A 20,281-nucleotide genomic window follows, 5' to 3' on the forward strand; every position below is an offset into this window, starting at 1 on the left:
ACGTACGATTGCTGGACAAGCCATCTTTGCGATGGCTGAAGTTTTAATCGCAATAAAATACTTCGGTTAATATACTTGGCTGCATTCATTTAAATTCGAAAACTGATGAATTTGGTTTCATGTGACTGCTCACTGCTTCCTATCACCATCATTATGTTGACGTCACATTATACAAACGACCTGTTTTATGCATTAATATCTATATTGTGAAGTAAGCAATGATCATGCTGCTAAAAGCGAAATTCAATCTATTGCATCATTATCTTTCTTTCTCGTATTGAGGGTTGGATACAATGTGCCCTTTTCTCGACCATGAGCTGTTCGTACTGCACTTTCACAATTTAGTTTTGTCCATTTGTCCATTTAGAGATATTAGTAGTCCAAATCATTCTTGGTCTGCCTTTGTTTCTTTTACCATTTATCTCCTTGTCTATTAATGATTTTGTAACGAGTTTTGTGTGTCCGAAATATTTTAAAGGTCTTGATTTGACTATCTGTAAGAGAATTTTTCTTAAATTAAATTTGGATAATACTTCACCATCAGTGATTTTTTGTTTTCATTCGCCTGTATTTCCAGAGCTCGAAGACATCGATCCATTCCTCTATTTTTTGTGCCACTGTCTAAGTTTTAAAGTTGTAAGCTTAAAAGAAAAATTCTCCAGTTGGTAAATTTTTCCAATTAACTATAAATGATCATTTTCCCCTGGATGTAATCTAACGCAAAACTATACGAAGTCTAATAGTGTACTTGATGACATGATCATTACTTTAGTTTATTATTCATTATTTAGTAATTATTTCGTAACTGAGAGTGACTATGACGAAAAAAAGTGACTATGACACTTGATGACATGTTATTAGTTTAGTTTTTGCTTACCAACACAAATGCTTGGAACTCCTGATTTTCAGTTAACTCATTCAGTTTCTTTTGCGCCCTCTCGTGGTTAGAACAATACGGTGCGTAGACCTTGAATTTGTCCTTCTAAAAAATTAAAAAAAGAAAGAAAAAAAAAAACGTGAATGCGTGTAAAATGTAAGCATGGTTAGCACAAATCAGATTTCTTCTGAATGTGAGCAACGGATAAGCGTAAAACTAGAAAAAGAAAAAATGTACGAACATACAATCGAATTGTATAAAAGCAAACATTTTTTGTTTGGCAACACTTGATTTTCCAGTTTACTTGAAAAAAAAACTTCTTCTGTATAGCTTTTCTATCTCTGTCTTTTCACTGAAGAACGCAAAAGATGTGATCCTTCATAGAGCCTATCTTGTTCATGACAAGACATTTGCATTAACCTTTCCTAGGAAGAAGAGCAAGATACGATTATAAATTGAGTGAATTTTTATCCTCGGAAGAATCACATTTCAAAAGTCCAAAGAACAGTTCAAGCACTGGCTTCCATTCCAAATCAGTATGTCTGGGTCTGACAAGTTAAAGTGGTAGTGAAAGACACCCAGTCGGGAAAAATCGTGACTTTTTTTACATTTATTTATCATTTTGCGATGTTGTATTTTCATTGACGTTAAAATGTAAATTCTTCGCTGGGTAAGAATATTATTTCGACTATTTCATCACGATTCTATTTATTACGAACACAAACATGCAAATGTAAAGACAAAGCTCTTTACAATTGTGCATTTCATAGCGTTGATAAGACGTTATCAGTCATAGCACTAACATAAAACTAGTTAAGCAGAACATTAATTAATGTTTGAAGCGTTTGAACATACCAAATGTACGTTCTTTTGATCTGGTTTAACCCTTTTAAATCGCTTGGGAAGAGCAACAGTGGTAAATTTTGGCATGTTTTCTTTCAGTTTTCACAGAACCTATCACGTAATGGTGACCCAGACAGCGAATCATGCGTTTTTATATTGATTGAAACGTCTGTAGACGTTGAATCAATGTAAAAAACGCCTAATTTTCTCTCTGTTAACCTTGCCGAAATTGCCATCTCAAATCTATTTCGAAGCATTGCCACCACGGCATAACGCGTCCTGAGGTAGTTAACTGGTTGATAAACGGTCACCTTTCTTCGTGACAAAGGTTTAAAATGTTTAATTGAGCTCTTTCATCCCGTAATTAATCTTATCTCTTCCCATGATTTCAAGAAATACGTTATTGTGTGCAGCCTATTCACTATTATATCAGAACTATTTTTAATAAACTATTCTTAAGTTATCAAAATAGAAAAACACAGTCACCATCAAAAAGAAAATAGTCATAGAAACTTATGAAATTTGAATGTAGCATCAAAATACAAAAACTAAACTTAAGGCTCAGAAGACGTTTCGAATATCAAACAGTTTCAGTTTTGGTACCGATATAAAATTTTGAAGTGGAAATTTTTATATGTATTTTAAAAAATTCTGGTCTCCGAACGGAGGCGTGGGTTCGAATCCCACTTCTGACACCACCTCTTCCTAAGTCCAACCGTTCTCCTCAACGTGGTGGAGAGGTGGCAACAACGTATGTTATATACGTTGGCTAAACGGCTCTGGCCTGGGGAAAGACCTGGCAACCTACCCCAGAACTTTTGCCAAAATACTCTATGATGACAAAACGAAAAAGTGGAGACGAAATGGTACCAAAAAGTGGAACCTCCAGGCTGGATGGTACCAATCAAGCTACTGAAGAAGAGCAAAGAGAAGGTCAAATGAACTCAAGTACTAATGACGTGAATAGGGCAAAGCCTTTTGGACTCCTAATTGCTGAAACGGCTTGCAGTGAAATTACCACTCTACGCTTCACTAAACCATACAAAATTGGAACATGGAATGTCAATGGACTAAGTACAGGAAAACTGGAAATCATAAAAAGCGAAATGAATCGACTCAATATTATCATCCTTGGGTTAAGCGAAGTGCATTGGATTAGCAACGGTTTTTTCAACTCTGATGAACACATTGTTTATTACTCAGGCAATGATACAACAAGACGAAGAGGGATTGGGTTTATTACAACGAAGAAAGTGTCGAAATGCATCGAAAACTATCAGGTATTCAGTGACAGAATAATGACCATACGAATTCGAGGAAAACCTTACAGTGTCACAATCATCCAGGTATACGCTTCCACAGCAGGTGCTCTAGAACAAGATTTGGATAACTTCTATGAGGATCTACATAATACTTTGAAGCAAACACCTACAAAAGATATTATATACATTATGGGAGACTTCAACGCTAAGATTGGAAGTACATTAGAACCTGGAATTACTGGCGAATTTGGTTTGGGTCACCGAAACGAATCGGGAGAAAGATTATTTCAATTTTGCCAAGAACATCAACTTTCAATAACCAACACTATGTTTAAACAACCTAAAAGAAGATTATACACTTGGACTTCACCAAACGGACAATACAGAAATCAAATTGATTATATTTTATGCCAACAAAAATGGTCAAGCTCCACTCTGGCGACAAAGACATATCCGGGAGCTGATTGTGGAACAGATCACCAGTTGCTAGTAACCAAACTAAAAGTACGATTTTGCAACGCCGGTACAAAACAAGAAAAAAGAAACATGATATATGATACAGAACAGATTGGACCAAATTATATAGCCGAAGTTGAAAACAGTTTGAAATTTCTTAACACTGAAAATAAGCAAGCTGGTATGATATGGGACAATATAAAGGGAAAGATCTTGGACGCAGCTGCAAATAATGTACCGAGTAAAAAGACATCCAAATCTGCTCAATGGATTTCCCCTGTAACAATTAAATTAGCAGAACATAGAAGGAAAGCAAAAGCAAATGGAAACAGAATACAATTCAAAAAGCTAAATGCTGAATTCCAAAGACAAGCTCGGAAAGATAAAAACATATATTGGGAAGAAAAATGTAGGAAGATGGAATCAGCAAGTAAAACTGGGAACATGCGAGAGCTTTACTCACAAGTAAAGAAAGCAAGATCAACCTTCAAGGCCAAGAATGCTACAGTACGTGGAGAAAATGGAGAAGATCTGCATGACAAACAAGCAATTTTGAATCGGTGGAAGGAGTATGTTGAGCAGTTATATCAGGACCCTCAACTGCAACCACAGATTGAAGAACATAAAAGTCAACAGTTTGACCTTGAACCTGACATACTGGAAAAAGAAGTTATCTGGGCAAGAGAACAACTATCTAAACAAAAAGCTCCAGGAGTCGATGGAATTCCAGCAGAATTATTAAGACATGTGCCAATTCAAATACTATTGGCCTTATGCCAATGTATTTGGAAATCACAAGAATGGCCAAAAGATTGGAAAAGATCAATATTTATTCCAATTCCAAAGAAAGGAGACATACGGACATGTTCAAACTATCGAACCATAGCCTTAATACCTCATGCAAGCAAAATTCTTTTGAAAATCATCCAAAAACGACTGGGCTCAATTATTGAAAGAGAAATGCCAGATGAGCAGGCTGGTTTTAGAAAAGGCAAAGGTACCCGTGACCAAATTGCAAATCTCAGATGGATTATGCAAACCAGCAGGGAGTACAAAAAAGATCTGTACATGTGTTTTATTGATTATTCGAAAGCTTTTGATGTTATCCAACATAACATTCTTTGGAGTAGTCTGAGAGACATGGGAACGCCAATGCACCTGCTGGAACTCATAAGGTCATTGTATGAAAATCAAGAGGCTACAGTTCGAACAGCATACGGAAATACAGCTTGGATTAAAATTGAAAAAGGAACACGCCAAGGGTGCATTTTATCTCCTTCTCTATTTAATATGTACACAGAAATGGTCATGAGAAGAGCAGGGTTGAATAATTCCAATATAGGAGCGAAAATCGGTGGCAGAATTATAAACAACTTGAGATATGCAGATGACACTACCCTTTTGGCCGAGAACGCACAAGATCTTGAAGACTTAATATTTAAAGTGAAAAAGGAAAGTGAAAGGGCTGGATTGAAACTCAACATCAAAAAAACAAAAATTATAACAACTGGTAAAGCAGATAACATAAATATCAAGATCGAAAATCAAGAAATTGAAACAGTGAATGAATTCATATTTTTAGGCTCAAAAATAAGCTGGGATTCTAATAACTCACCAGAGATTAGGAGAAGAATAGCGCTGGGAAGAAATGCATTTGTTGGAATGAATAGCATTTGGAAGAGCAAGGATATAAAATTAGAAACAAAAAAGAAGCTGATCAAAACTATAATATTCCCAATTGCAACTTACGGATGCGAAACATGGACAATGAACAAAACAGACAGAAGAAAGATTGACGCATTTGAATTGTGGTGTTGGAGAAGGTTACTGCGTGTTCCTTGGACAGCCAAAATAACAAATGAGAAAATTCTTGAACAAATTAAACCGGACATATCCCTAGAAGCTAGAATCGTCAGGCAGAAACTTTCATATTTTGGCCATATAATGAGAAGCAAATCAATGGAAAAAGACATCATGCTTGGTTTGGTGAGCGGAGGAAGAGGAAGGGGGCGCCCAAAAACAAGATGGCTTGACACGATTGTAAATGACAGTGGTATGGGAGTGCATGAATTGAAGGAGGCTGCGTGGGATCGAGAGATGTGGAGAAAGATGACGTATAGAGTGACCGAGAGTCGTAAACGACTGAACGGATGATGATGATGATGGGTGTTTATTGTTTGTTGTATGCGTTGGTAACAACTACAACAATATTTGTGCAACTGTAAGCATCAACTGTTATTATTGCTACCTCAATACAGCAACTACGAGAAAGACCTAAGAAACTCTTTTTTGCACTGGTGCTTCAAACTGTTTTGCTCTATGTGTTGGAATTTCGTAAAATATTTTGAAAAAGAGAAAATTAAAAAATATTCCTTCCTAAAATAGATTGAAACAAATTCCGAACGCTTTCGACATCACATGATGTTCTCTTCAGGAGTAATAGCCTATACAGTAATTTTATCTATATCTAAACAATATACTTAATCTTATAATCTTTAAAGCAAAAAAAAAGACTACACTTACTTGCTTCAGAAAGGCATTTCCAACCTTGTGATTGTATTGAGGCTCTGGGGCCAATACCTCTTCAATCCCTTTGAGCATTTCTTGATGAAACTGCAATGAAGTATTTTTCATGAAACTTAATCTACCGGCATCATGTGCCAGTGTAACAACTTTATTACGGGTTGTTTGCTTACGAAAGCACAGTACACTTTGCAGCAGTGAGCATTTGCATGGACTAGGAAGGACAAGTCTGTGGATGTTTTCATATCGGAAATACGGCACTGAAAACAATCCAGCAGTTAAAATACTTAGATGAGTGACGTCAGTAAACAATCCAATCATAATCACATTCAGAGTAAGAGAGCAAATCAACCGTTTTTTACATTAATTCAACGTCTGCAAACGTTAAATGCAATGTAGAGCAAATTTAAGTCTATGAATGCAAAATTAAATCAGATATGTAAGTTGAATGAAGACTGCAAATTTAAAGCAGCGCAAATTGACGAATGCAAAAGAATGCAAATTTAAATCAACGTAAAAATGGTTGGTTTGCTATCTGGGGAGGAGAGACTTAATGCAGGTTGTCTGTACAACTCCAAAATTTGAACCAATCTGAAATCAAGGCTAATTTCATTATCTGCTAGGTACATAAAAATATTCCTTTACGCAAAGTATTCCTTGCGTCTTATCTGCCATCATGATAATGATCCAGTGGCGTAGCTGAGGAGGGGGGCGGACCGCCCCGGGCGGCACTTTCAGACTACGACTTTTTGATTTTGATGATAGTCTGATAAAAAAACGCATTTCATTTTCACATGCTTTTTCTTGAAGGGGCGGCAAAATCTGAATCCGCCCCGGGCGGCACATTCCCTAGCTACGCCACTGTAATGATCATAAGTTTACAGTTTATATTCTGTAGCTTAACAGCAGCTCAGGTATTGAGTCCAGTTGAGTTGACCAAGGTTAGAGTTTCTGAAGACTAGAGCATGTAGGCTTGTGAATTATGACAAAACTGACGCACTTGTTCTTTTACACAAAAGAACATAATTACGGCCAACATAAAAGTCTGACTCCACTAGGAATCGTACTAAGGTTTACTAAGGATAGTGCAGACAATAAATAGTCGATCAATGATGTCATAGTGGCCATTGTTATCGGCTGTGAATTTGATGGAATAATAATAATCTTCTACATCACTTAATACATCAGCTTAAAGTCTAAGAGTTAATTCACCCACTGCAAGCAAAAACTGACGTCTGAAGAGTTTGAATCAAAGTAAAAAGAAAGAACTTCGTTATCTGGAGCCATAACATTGACAATCTTGCAACTATAGGGATTTAGGCAATATGGCTACAGTGTGGTCTATCTGCTATTCGTTTGTTGAATGCCGGGTTAGTAAGCAACTGGTTAGTTGGCTCTCTAACCGTGATGAGAGCCCGGATACGGCGTTCGAAAGGGCGCCGGTTCGACACCGCTCAAGAGCGTGTGTCTGTGTCTTTGGCAAGACACTTAAAGGCGTTCCTGAACGTGGACACGAAGATCGACTTCCTTGCCTTTTCGTCAATTAATCTAAATCTTCAACCACCGGGCAAAACGACACGAAAGGTTCATGACAAAGTTCAATTCCCGGTCGGGAAGGCAGGTGCTTCTTTATATAACCGTTTACTGGATTAATTGTAGTGTCCAATGTGAATTCAGAGTCAGGCTGGCACAAACCTTATACAACTCTTCCACATTAGAAAGGAGAATCATCACGGATCCTTCAGGAATCAATTTGTCATTTTCATCTTCCTCCCTGTTCTTTAGACGCTCCATGAAGACCTGGAAGAAAAAGAGCAAGAAAACTTTTAACTAAAAATACTCCGCAGTTGACTGTGGAATAAACCGAAGCAGCAGTTTATAGCAGGGCTATGGAGTGGAGTCGAAGGACTGGGGTGTTTCGGTCGAAATTCATGACTACGTGCAGGGCTGTGGAGTTAACGTCACAGCTTCGATGTCGACAAGGTTTTAAAGATTTTATTCAAAGTTGGTCGTGAAAGTTAATAAATCGAAATCCAACATTTTGGTCTGACGAGACAATAAATGAGGCAAACTCAGAGGCAAAGATCATCCATTAAGCATACGTCACGGTGACGTTTGCATGACGCTTCCAGACGCTCAAACAAAATCAAGCTGATAATTGTGAAAATCTGCAGGGGCTTAATAAAGTGAACTTCAACAGTGACGAATAAAGGTCTGCTGACGTTAATTCAACGTAAAAGTAAATAATTTATTGGCTAAGATCAAAAAAATAGGCCTTAATTTAATTTAATGGCTAAATATTTTTGTCGCTTTGTTGAATAACATTTGTAATAATAAGCTTATTATTTCTCTGCTACATAATTATGATTGAAGACATTCGTAACTAAACTCTCGAACTGTCGTTGGAAAAGCAATTCATTAACAATAAATAATAATATAATAAATAAAATATAATGAACAATAAATTAACAAAACGATTTCAAAATATATTCACAGCAAATCAAAAGCCTTACACAAGTATTTCACCAAAAAAGAGGCTATTTACAACCAACAAGTAAATATTATTTATAGGGAAAATGCATCAAATATTTTGGAATAGTGTTATGGAACAACATCCCAAAACACATCACAATGTTGTCTTTTTATTCCTTTATATACGAATACGTCGGCTGCATAGCCGAGTGGTGAGAGCCCTGGGACGGCAATCGAAAGGGCGCCGGTTCTACACCGCTCAAGAGCATGCGGCTGTGTCTTTGACAGGACACTTAAAGGCATGTCCGAACACGGTGGACACGAAGATTGGCTTCCTTGCCTTCCCGTAATCTAAATCTTCAACCACTGGGTGTAAGCCTGGATACGACAAACAAAAAACGAATATCAAAATCAAACCATGTCAAAATATTAACGCTGATTCGTGGAATTACTTACATTCAGAATTGATATTAAGTCATGAATAATGTATGTTTATGTTTATTTTTCGCTTCTCTTTTGCGTTGGACTTGATTTACACCGTGATGGTTAGCAAATCTCACTTGCTCGCTGTACTAGTGAGTGTTCAGCCTTGTGCTGATAACCAGGAAGAACGCCCTTTGTCACATTTTTATTGTTGATATTATAGTTTTAAATCACCATTCAACTACTGTACACATTAAAATATCCCTTGTGGGGGCACTATGACGTAGATAATCACGTGACTCCGCAAAGGGACTTTAATTAGAATAAAAGTCGATTGATCTACTTTCTTATCGTTTGTATAATGCACCTAATGTGAGTCCATACTGAAATAAACTTGATTGGTTGACTTATTACAGTTATGTGTAATATGAAGAAATGTATGTTGATTTAAAATCTCGTGCTGCAATGAAAACTGCAGTTCCTAATGTCTTTCGTTTGTTATTATGACACAACAAGAAAATAATCATAACCACCATTACAAAGAGGAAAATTCAACAAATGCGCAGTCATGATGCTCGCAATGATGCAATAAAACCCGGTCCGCCGCTACCAATCAGAGAATTCGTGACAGATTTATTTTTTTATTTACGCACTGATTTATTGGTTTAAATTACATCAAGCCATCGGCTTCCGGGCTGGACTATTAGGGAAAACACTTTAAATGTCTTCAAAACACATTTTAGAAATTTTGGGTTAACCATTTTTAAAGTAAAAAATAAGCCATATACAGTAGGCCTGCCTCTTTCCCCCAAAAGTACCCAACATTTGCTCTTTATTTCAAATGTGAAACGTGCTGACGTCACGTATTATGCCATACTTTGCAGACGCCACTATCCTTCTGCGCATTCCAATATTGAGCAAGGAAAGCACATGACACACTATTTCACAAAAGATAATCAAGGGGGTCACCTCAATGGACATTGAGATGCTTATTTTGTTACTGGTCCTTAGAAAACAGAAAACTTATACATTTGAAAGCTCTTTGTTTTATCGGATCTGATGAGCACAATAGAAGATGATGTCAATCGGTTTCGTAGCAACTAATGGAATACTTTGTCTATTTATAATTTTCTAATGGCTTATAACTTCCTTGTTTATGCACGCATGGGTTATATCAGCAAATCGTAACATTTTTTTTTTCAGTTTTTTAAAGAACCTGCTTTGCTACACATACTTCAAGCGTAGAGAATTTTTTTCGGTTTTATAAAGAACAGCAACTAAACAGTGTGATCATTGTCTCTATTATTCAATTCAATGGATCTTTAACAACGCTTCTATATATTATATAGACTCTATTGCTTGCAGTATATTATGCTGCAAGCAATCTCAAAACTTTTTTCACAACGCTTTATAATAAAGTGTATCCTGCGTTTGTGTATTTCTTGAAGAATTCATATTTTTCTGCACCGTTTTCTTCATACATTGATTTAAACCTTTGTTTTAGTTTGCATCTCTCGATATAAGTCAATATGTATTTATGAAGTTGAATTTTATAAAAAGTTCAACGGTTGGTCATCTTTTTGAGTGACAGTGGGTTTTGAAATAGCCAACGCTCACTCATCATCGTCATCCCATGAGCGATTAAGCAATTCCTTCAGATGGAAAACTATTATCTGCTCAAGCACGTTTGCTTTGTTGCAAACTTTCAAAAACAGGTTAATGTTGCCGTGACAAGAAGTAAATCTGTGCTTATTTCATTATTTTGTCAATATAGGCTGATTAATGTATCCGAGATGTAAAACAGTACCAGTTCTATATCATAAGATATGGTAACATGCTACAACAAAAAATATATCAAATACATTAAGTCTTAAATTAAACATAACAATGTAAAATTAACGTTTTTGAACAGTCAGTGCTGTCTTACCCATAAGCAATTTTAGGGACTACATTGCATTCAAACGAAAAATTGTCCAAACCAGAGTTGTAAACTCATACAAAAATATCAGACTTCGGACTCTTGAGAATGGACTCCACAGCCTTGCATACAGTTGGACCAAAAATACTCAAAAGACCCAAACCCTACTAAGGACACGTCGCAATTATTATGAACCACAGCCTTGGTTCAAATTGCTAACAAATGAAAATTTAAGATGTTTTTCAGACATATATTAATATAATATAGACTTAGATAAATTCTCAATAGCGTCAGTGGCGTAGTGGAGGGGAAAGAGGAGCATTTGTTTCCGTGGAAAATATAAACCTTAGAAAACAATCAACACTTTTTAAAAGTATCACGCTTTGTGGATCACGCATTGTCATCAAGGGGCGCAAAATGTCATCATTGTCCCAAGGCACCCTAACTACGTCACTGAGCAGCTCAACAGTTCTGCTTACGTTCACCAAGAAGCGCAGGGTTTCCACGTAATCTTGCTCTGTTTTGAGTATCTCCTTCAGGACAAAAGTCCTCATCCTCATGGTCTTTTCAATCGACTCGCTCATTGTGAAGTTACTGGAACGCTACAATTGCGTCTTAAACGGGAATGAGCACAAAAGAAGACTACCAGTTCCTTCAATTTTCAAAAGGCTTATTGTTAAAAATCATCAATAAACTCTGTTGTGTATGAAACTATTCAACTAAAAATCCTATTGAAGCAAATACATGGCTAGAGAAATTGTACAAAGAATGATAAATAGCGGAAGCCCACTCGCTGGAGTTGCATGGCAATGCCAAAACAAAATGCTTTAAAGATTGTAACAAAAAATTCAGACACATCAACTGGCTCTTGAGAACGGAAATTGATCTCACTGGACACTTGCCAAAAAAGTCGAGCTGTGAAGGTATTGAGACAATTGTAATTGGCTCCCATCTATTTTCAGACAAAGTCTTAAAGCTTCATGAATTCAGCCAAAAAGATGCTATTTTTTCATCTTTTCAACTTTTCTAGACGTTAAATCAACATGAAACAACAGATTTTTTGAAAGCGATTTCCATTTGAATGGAATACAAAAAATGCATTGCTTGAGTTAAACAATATATAACTTACTATTAATACTACAAAAAGTGCTCAATGCCAAGCAAAAAGCCAAGCAGAGCGAATTACATCAAATATAGTTACCATTCACTAAAAACCTCATATGTTTTCTAATAAGAGGTTTTAGTGAACATTGCTTGAGTTATATTCTTTAAATTTCAATTCGTTTTCAAATCTTCAAGTTTTATGGTTGCGTCATGATCAGCTGATAAAATGAATATGCTTCAATAGCTGATTAAGTCTGTCACATCATACCCATACCATCAGGCCCGAATAACTTCATATTATTCCGTACGTGTTAACATACATTCCAAACAACACTATCCGTCGTTTTTTCATTGATTCGTTGTCATCAGCAGTCATTGAATCAATGTAATAATGACGGATTTTGCTGTCTGGGTTGCAGCTGTACAAAACTTGGGTTTCTTTTTTTCAAAACTCTCAAAAGCTTCTTTCACTTTCGTGTCGTGACATTCAAATTAATTACGTAAAATTTACTTCCTGACACGCAAATAATAATTTCTAGGAAATAAATAATAATGCACTGCATACTATAAGTTGTAGAAGAGCTCTACACTATAGCTAATACTGTCGTAGATTATACTACATATGTTTTCAAACTTCGAAATAACGATTGAAACAAACTAAGTAACGAAAAAAATCCATTAAGCTTTAAAATTTGTTTCGGCCCAACAGTAAAATATGATAAACATAAAAATAGACAAAGATTTCTTCGAAAAACTAAATATTTGCTTTCAATCATTTGCTTAAGATCAATTCTTGAAGTATCGACTCTCATTGCGAAGATGCTAATTGAATACAAGTTTTATTAATTCAAGAACGTCAATTACGTCAGCAAGTAAACATGACTAATTATAGAAGCTTTTCAAACTGAAAATATGACTCGTAATAAAAAAAATCTGTTAATTTGGTGTGACTGTAAAGTTATTTTAAATCTTATCGTCCAAACTTTCGATGCAATATTGAAGGGTTGAATGCACCAACTTCTTTCATTGTCATACCGGTACTTGGTTCCAAGCATCTTGTATCAAAAGTTTCTAAGATTCTCGGTCTTTTGCTGTGTGTATTAGGTGTATGTTAGTGTTAGTTTTATCGGTTTGTTGGTTTAAGTAGGTTAATCTTTGTCTGCCTTGGGTACGTTTTCCTTCAATTTTGCCTGTGAGAAAGAGATGCTCTAATTTTCCAACTATAAATCTAATTGACCAACTGCGGATCCTTCAAGCGGCCGATTTAACTAATTTCTTAAAAACATAATTTTGATAATCGGCTTACGAACAGTTTTTCGGTGGATCAGTAATCTGCGATTCCAATAAGCGAATTACCGTTTGCGCACAAAAAATAGTCCGCGAAATGAGCTAATCAGCAGATTTTCTTAATCGGTTACTGATAAACTGTCGGTACATTCTAACCCAAGGTTGCAAGATGTTTTTGAAATTTCCAGCCCAATTGCTACTGAAAAGTAGCCCAATCTTAACAAGTGATGAAACAAGCCTAAAAATATAGTCTAAATAGGCCTACTCTAAAATATAGTCAAAATCTAAAAAAAAAATGATGAAAATGGAATGAAACCAAACAAAAAATAACCGCGACTAACAATACCAAAATTCAGCAAAAAAGGCGCAGAAATAGCAACTCTGATCTAACTCATAATTCTATTATTTCTGCGACGTGCCCCTCATAAAGCAAAAATGCTGAATATTCTGCAAAACTACGAAACAATAACATCTTAAAATAGTCCACTAACGCTACGCCATGGCCACCAAAAGATAGGTGGCCATGGCTACGCATCTCCAGGTGGCCATGGCTACGCATCTCCAGGTGGCCATGGCTACGCTTATAAAGGTAAACCTCGACCGAGATATGTTGTCTTTAAAACGTCGGCATTAGTTACGACACTTTTCTGATTTGCCCTTTTGTTTTACCAACTAGATCACGAAAGTCGTGTCAAAGTTTTTTTTATGGTTTGCACAAAACAGGAGAAATAAGCTGATCCTGATCACCTTGAACTGCATTTTTCGGCTGCACAGAAACTGTCTGCTTTACAAGCACTGAGAACTGAATTAATTCAACGTTGCCTACATAGATCATAGTTAATGCTATACTACTAATGGTGCCAACTCACCAACAACAACGCAACCTCTACTTCCTCTCCTCCAGCACTTTGTGAAATGATGTTCTGATCTAGCGTCGCTATTCTGACATTCATCATTCTGCGACATCACATTCATCATTCTGAAATAACAATCGTTCTGAGCCAAATCACAAAAATGAGTTAATCACTGAATTGATGCAAATCAGACGTCACAGATTCTTTGTCTGGTTTTGCTTATTTGTGAGCCAACAACTCTAGAAATTACGCTTGTCAGTTTAGTTTTTTCTTCAGGAGAATGAAAGAAACAAAGAAGAGCTCACCGCTTATTTAAAAAGATAAAAAAGTGGGAAGAAAAACGAAGAGAAATTGCACGTCACTTCCGAAACAAGCGTAATGATGTTACGCAACAAAAGACGTCATTTCAACGTTGTTTGCTGCAAAATCTACAAGTGAAGATTTTAACCACGAACAGATATATAATTAATAACCTTTGACCTTTCGTTTGTTGGCCAATAATCAAAAACAGACATGACATTCCCGAGAAAATTTTGAGCTTCGCTGACAAAAACGAAACTAGGCTACTACAAAGATTTAAAACACAGATAAATTATTTTGTAGACTTTTTCTCTAGAAATGTATTTATTCTATCAGAATCGAATCTCTCCACTTCCTCAAAAGATGCGATCTTTTTTCTATATTATACGGATCAAGGTTAGACCATGGCCACCTAGAGATACGGCCTGATTTGTCACATTTTGCAGAAATTTCCAGGTTTTTCTAACTTTGGGCGAACGTTTAAACAAACTTTTCTAAAAATTATATTTTTACGCTTCCTTTATTCTTTTCCCCAGATGACACAATAGGTTTTAAGATTCTCACATGTTGAAAAACAAAGAAAACTTGATTTCGAAGAATTTAGTCAGACTGTTAATTTTCAATAACAGTCTGATTTTGCGTTTTTCAACTTACTTTTTCTCATTTGCTACTGCTTCCCCAAGGCAACAAAAAAGTTTTATGTCATTAGGAAACCGCCAAAAGTAAAAACATCTCAAAAAATGTCAGTCAAGCACTAGCAGAAGCCGTAATCAAAATCTGCAAAATGTGACAAATCAGGCTGCATCTCCAGGTGGCCATGGTTAGACAAACGACAATTTATTGACTGCTACCAATTGTTGCAAAGAATGGACTTACTATCACTAGCCAGTTAATTGTACTTATTTTCAATTTTCTTTAGATTTTGTCTTCAACACATATAAGATTAAAGCGTTTAGAAAAAAAGTTTGGACTTAAACGTCATTGTTTTATGGTAATTATTGATCAGAATTAAAGTGAATTTGATCATATCATAAGAAAGCCGGTGCATTTTACTTTGTGCCGTTTCAAACCCATTTTTTATTTTTATTTTTTTTGTTTAAATAGAGCGATGATATTGACATGATGAGAGATAGCTGAATTTTCATAATTTTAAAATCGTGTGTCGTTGTAGAAATAAACAAAAACTGTGGATCTATTCTGCCACCTACTCTTGAGTTAGATAAATTCTATGCCTTGGTTTTGTTTACTGTAGCAGTCTTTAGTAAATATAGCACACCACGCAGGAAGTCATAAGTCACCTATCTCTATGCACAGTATGCATGTGGTGCGATTTTAAAACACCCGATATCTGTGTTTGTCATGAGATACGGTCTACTTGTGTGCTTAGCCTATACACGGTAGCCTACTGTAGCTGTATTTTTTTTACATCAACTCAATGTCTTTTGTAATTTATTGAAATAAAACTATGCAACTTTAAAAAGATAAGTGAGTAAATCTATAAACAGCAACAGGAAATTGCTCAAGATAAAACGAAGCACTTTTCACCAATGGGTGGTCTATCTTCGAATATAATCACCGGCACATGATTTTTTCAGCTGGCCTTGAATCCAACCAGTTGGGCATTTGTCCAGGCTCCATCAGTCAAAAAGACCGAAAAAGACTGCTCCAAAAATAGGAGCGGAAAATAATTTTAAGAAATGTTATTTGCGATCATTCTTTAAGTTAGATCTCAGAATATACGTCTGCAAAAAGACTTACAAACTGTTCTAGCCAAGATTTACGTTATTAATATACCAGCATCCAGCCATGAATATAGATCATCAAACAATCCATTTAAAAGGTGCCACCATAAAACGCAATTACTCACCAGCGGATATTTAGAATTTGGACTTTGGTAAGGCCTTTGGAAGGCAAATTAAAATTATATGTATATTCATTATGCGTTTAAAAGTTGTTTCATTTACACCTGGTAAAATCGTCAGCAAGATATGCTGGTAACATAGGTGTACGGAAAGCATATTTTTTGGGGGTGCAAAAGAATTCTTGCCCAAATATAATCAACTGTCCTAAACAAAAGTACTACACATGTAAGAAAAAGCAATAATATAGCCTTAAAAAAACAGCATAAGGCATCAACTGACAAGGCTTCCACAAAGCCACTGGTATGATAAGTACGGTACGGCAGTGGCGCAGCCACAAAATTTTTTTGAGGAGGCCAAATATTTGCTGAAATGAAGAGAACAACAAAGTGTTTGATTAAGTCATCGCCACCTGATGTGCAGTGGCGTATCCTGGTGGGTTGAGCAAGGGAAGCAATAAAAGGGGTGGGGGGTTACAGCGGGCCGAAGGCACGCGTATTCTAGGGGAGTCCGGGGGCATGCTCCCCCCGGAATATTTTTGCAAATTTAAACTCAAATAATGGATTATAGCGCTTTCTGGAAACACTTTTAGGGTAATATTTGTATGAAATTTATTAGCAGAAAAACAGCTATTAACTTATTAAAGGTAGCTCTTACACACGAACGGGCAAAAACTACGGCTAAAATTAGAGAACACAAAAAACTCAGCTACACAAAAACCCAATAACTACACAAAAATCCAACAGAGTAAGCCATTCTGAAATTGATCCACAAATTAGTTAAAAGAAACGTAAATCGCGTAAATTTTGCGCGATTTACAATTTGCAAAATTTATTGGTGTCTTTCTGTGTGTCTAAAACAAATCCTTGGGGGTGTTAATAGCCAGATGTCTTGGAAAACTTTATAAATTTCTACAAATTTTATTATATTTTCAACAAAGGGCTCAACTTCGGAATCCAATCTTTGAAAATTTGGGGAGGCCATGGCCCCTTTCGCCCCCCCTGGCTACGCCTATGCGGTACGGTATACCATTAGGCTATGCAAATTTGCAAAACAACAGATTCATCAAAAGACAATTGAAGGGAGTAATTGACACTACACTAACGAACCAGTAGAATGCAGTAGGCTACTACCAGTGCATGGCTCTAAAACTGCAAAACTAAACTAGAAAGTAAGTTATTGATTAGTGGTAGACTGGTGGTATAGGCTACACAAATTTAAAAGAAGTATTTGTTTCGCCAACTTCGTTGTCCAAATCTATCTACAATGCGATTGACATCCACTTTATTTGTTGTTGTTCTTTCTAAGTGCAACAAAGCGAAGTTTGACAGTCGTGTTTGGCCCATTATTGATCTCAGATATGTCTTCAATCGTCGTAATCCTGAAAAAGAACTCTCAGCTGAACATGAAGTTTCAGGAACTGTTGCTAGAATTTTTGCAGCTTTGGCAAAGTGGGGCATAGTTTTATCTAATCCATTTGAAATTAGGAATTTTGTACATTGTACAGCAGTTGTGATTTCTCTGTTGCGAGTGAGTTGGTGAAAAAGTTGATGTTCCGATTCCAGGAAATCCTGTTCCACGGTGTAGAATTCAGATATCAACTTCAAGCTTTGTTGGTTGGCATTATTTGTATCTTCCAAAATTCTCCTTTTGAAGACTAAGGAGGATAGATAGGTGTGAAATCTTGCCCAAATATGAAAAATTGCCCAAATTCTCGACAGATTGGGGGTGCGATTGCACCCCCTGCACCCCCGGCTCGTACACCTATGGCTGGTAAGACGTTTGGATAGTCGTCACTTTAGTTGTGTGAATTTCCATTATTGCAATCAAAAGTTTCCAACTACCGGTATTGTAATGGGAAGTGAAAATGAAAGTCACGAAACAGTTTTCTGTGCGTGACACTCCTCAACAGTTTATTACTTTTTCAGTAGAGATTTCTTTTAATTTGCCACTTGCAAGCTCACGGTTTCCCTCTGGCGCATATTTCCTTTAATATGCAACCACGAAAAATGATAACTTTGATTGCAAGAAAATATAAACTACAATTCTTGTAAATACTTCATACCATTGTCGATTCAAAGCTTCTACTATGATTACCACATTAGCCAACTTTTCAAAGCAGTAGGCTATTTTTAAAAATGTTTTTTAAACCTTTATCGTCAGTGTGGTCACATTACTTCTACGATAATTGCCTCTACCCAGTGATCGATTTCGAGTAATGGGTAGTACCAAATTTACGTCATAAGTAGAGTAGACTACCGGAAACATACATTGCCGTCGGCTGCAGCGTGGGTCAGGTGTACGTCGGAAGGCGTACACCGATGCATAGCGCTCAAGTCCGCTTTTCCGCAATGCAGGATAAAGATAATAAAACAAACAAACAAACAAACAAACGTCAATTTCATTAGCTGTGGCATATGTGCCAAAGTTTACAAGCAAAAATACATCAGCATTACAGCAATATCAAGAAACACCAATTCGACTTTCGGAGTATGCGTTTGAACAACGTATTTTAAGGGCACCTATTCAGCTATTTGGCGGCATGTAGTGGATTTTAACCAAATAGCTCAATGGTTACCCGCCTAGCTCAAGATTACGCTGGTTCGACTCTCGGGGTGTGCGCTTGAGCAACGCTTTTTAAGATTGCTCTCCATTCATCGGCAACTAGTGGATGGAATAATTCCCAGACAACAACACTTCAACAATCGGAAACTTCACTCTGTCAATCTCGGTAACTGGCCCTGTGTCAAGAGCCTCTACAAGTATGCGAAATTACCAGGAATAACCAATCAAGGCTTTGTCAGTCCGAGGATAAAGATTAAAAAACCAAACCAACCAGACAACAATAAGAGCAGACTTCACTCTGCCGTAAAGAAGGCACAGATTAGATGAGAAAGTCATGTCCACCGGATGCCAAACCATCGCATTCCAAAACAACTGATGGACGCAGAACTTACAAACGGCAAACGCCAAGTGAGTGGTCAAAAAAAAACGCTTTAAATACTTTGAAAGCTTTCACAAAAAATTTTCTATTCGACGAACATAGGGCAGAGTCATTTCTGAAGGCGCAGAATCAGCCGAGTTAGAAAACGTCTTAATTACGCAAAAAAATGTAATACTAATTTTACAGTAAAGTTACTGACATAGTGACCATAAACTTTGAGATTATATCGATCACAAATAATTTTCACTACCTGTTTGGATCATCTTTGAACCCTTTCAAATTAGAATACTTTCTAATTGGCAACACTGTACAGTTTCTCAACCATGAACCATAAGATAATGTTGGTATGGAGCTGTTGGACGCCAAAACAAAACATGGAGCACTATTTGAATCTGAATCTAACTAAGTTATTATTTGAGTGTAATTTTTGTATTTTTTGCAATGTGTATCTTTTAAAAAACTGCTTTAATGTAAATTAGGTAGTTAGTCATCAATTCTGGCATTGTTTGGTATAGCCTTAGGCCTACTTGTTTTGTGCCTACAGCTGTGGTATTTTTTGCATGCAGATATTGATAAGTCTGTAGAATTTGAGAACTTGAAAATCACTGAAAGTGTTTGTATAGTTTAGGGATATGTGTCGGTTATATCTTAATTTTGTGTTACAAATTTTTATCGCTCTCGTATAGTCTGTATGTATCACTTCATAGGCTATACTTTGTGCTTTGAAGTGATTGAACATTTTTTTTAAGGCTGTGGCTGTATTTACACTATATAGTGTAATAATAGCCTTAATAGCGTTGCCAGATAAGGAATTCTGCCCTAATTTGAGAAAAATTTAAAGCTGTTGAGAACAAAAACTTGTATTTTGGAAATTTTTTTAGTCCTGGGCAAGATCAAAACCCTAACCTTATTCTTAACTTTAACCCTTCCTAACTCTGGCAACACCTGATTGTAACCATGGCAGTAAGTGTGTAAAAATAGTCACTTCGTTTTTGAAAACAGTTTATGCTTTGATTAAATAATTGCAAGTATATATAGTTTTCAGACAAAATCGGCTAATCGCATACCAATTAGATCAAGGATCTCAAACTTAAATTGCTCTGAGGATCAAATAAACACTTGTGAATTAACATGAGGGCCACAACACACAATAAGAAGT

At 36.3% G+C, this 20,281-nt stretch overlaps 1 protein-coding gene across 1 annotated transcript in view; it reads right to left on the reverse strand.

Annotated features, from left to right (window-relative positions):
* Nucleotides 1-11,358, reverse strand: part of LOC145786523 (phosphatidylinositol 3,4,5-trisphosphate-dependent Rac exchanger 2 protein-like) — a 47,451-nt gene extending 36,093 nt beyond the window's left edge. Inside the window, exons 1-4 of the mRNA XM_082598192.1 lie at nucleotides 11,254-11,358; nucleotides 7,657-7,761; nucleotides 5,962-6,051; nucleotides 878-982 (exon numbers count right to left, since the gene is read on the reverse strand). Coding sequence (XP_082454318.1) covers nucleotides 878-982; nucleotides 5,962-6,051; nucleotides 7,657-7,761; nucleotides 11,254-11,358 — 405 coding nt within the window. The remainder of the gene's footprint in view (nucleotides 1-877; nucleotides 983-5,961; nucleotides 6,052-7,656; nucleotides 7,762-11,253) is intronic.
* Nucleotides 11,359-20,281: the final 8,923 nt, after the last annotated feature.

Source organism: Aplidium turbinatum, chromosome 2, assembly GCF_918807975.1.
Source record: "Aplidium turbinatum chromosome 2, kaAplTurb1.1, whole genome shotgun sequence".
NCBI lineage: Eukaryota > Metazoa > Chordata > Ascidiacea > Aplousobranchia > Polyclinidae > Aplidium > Aplidium turbinatum.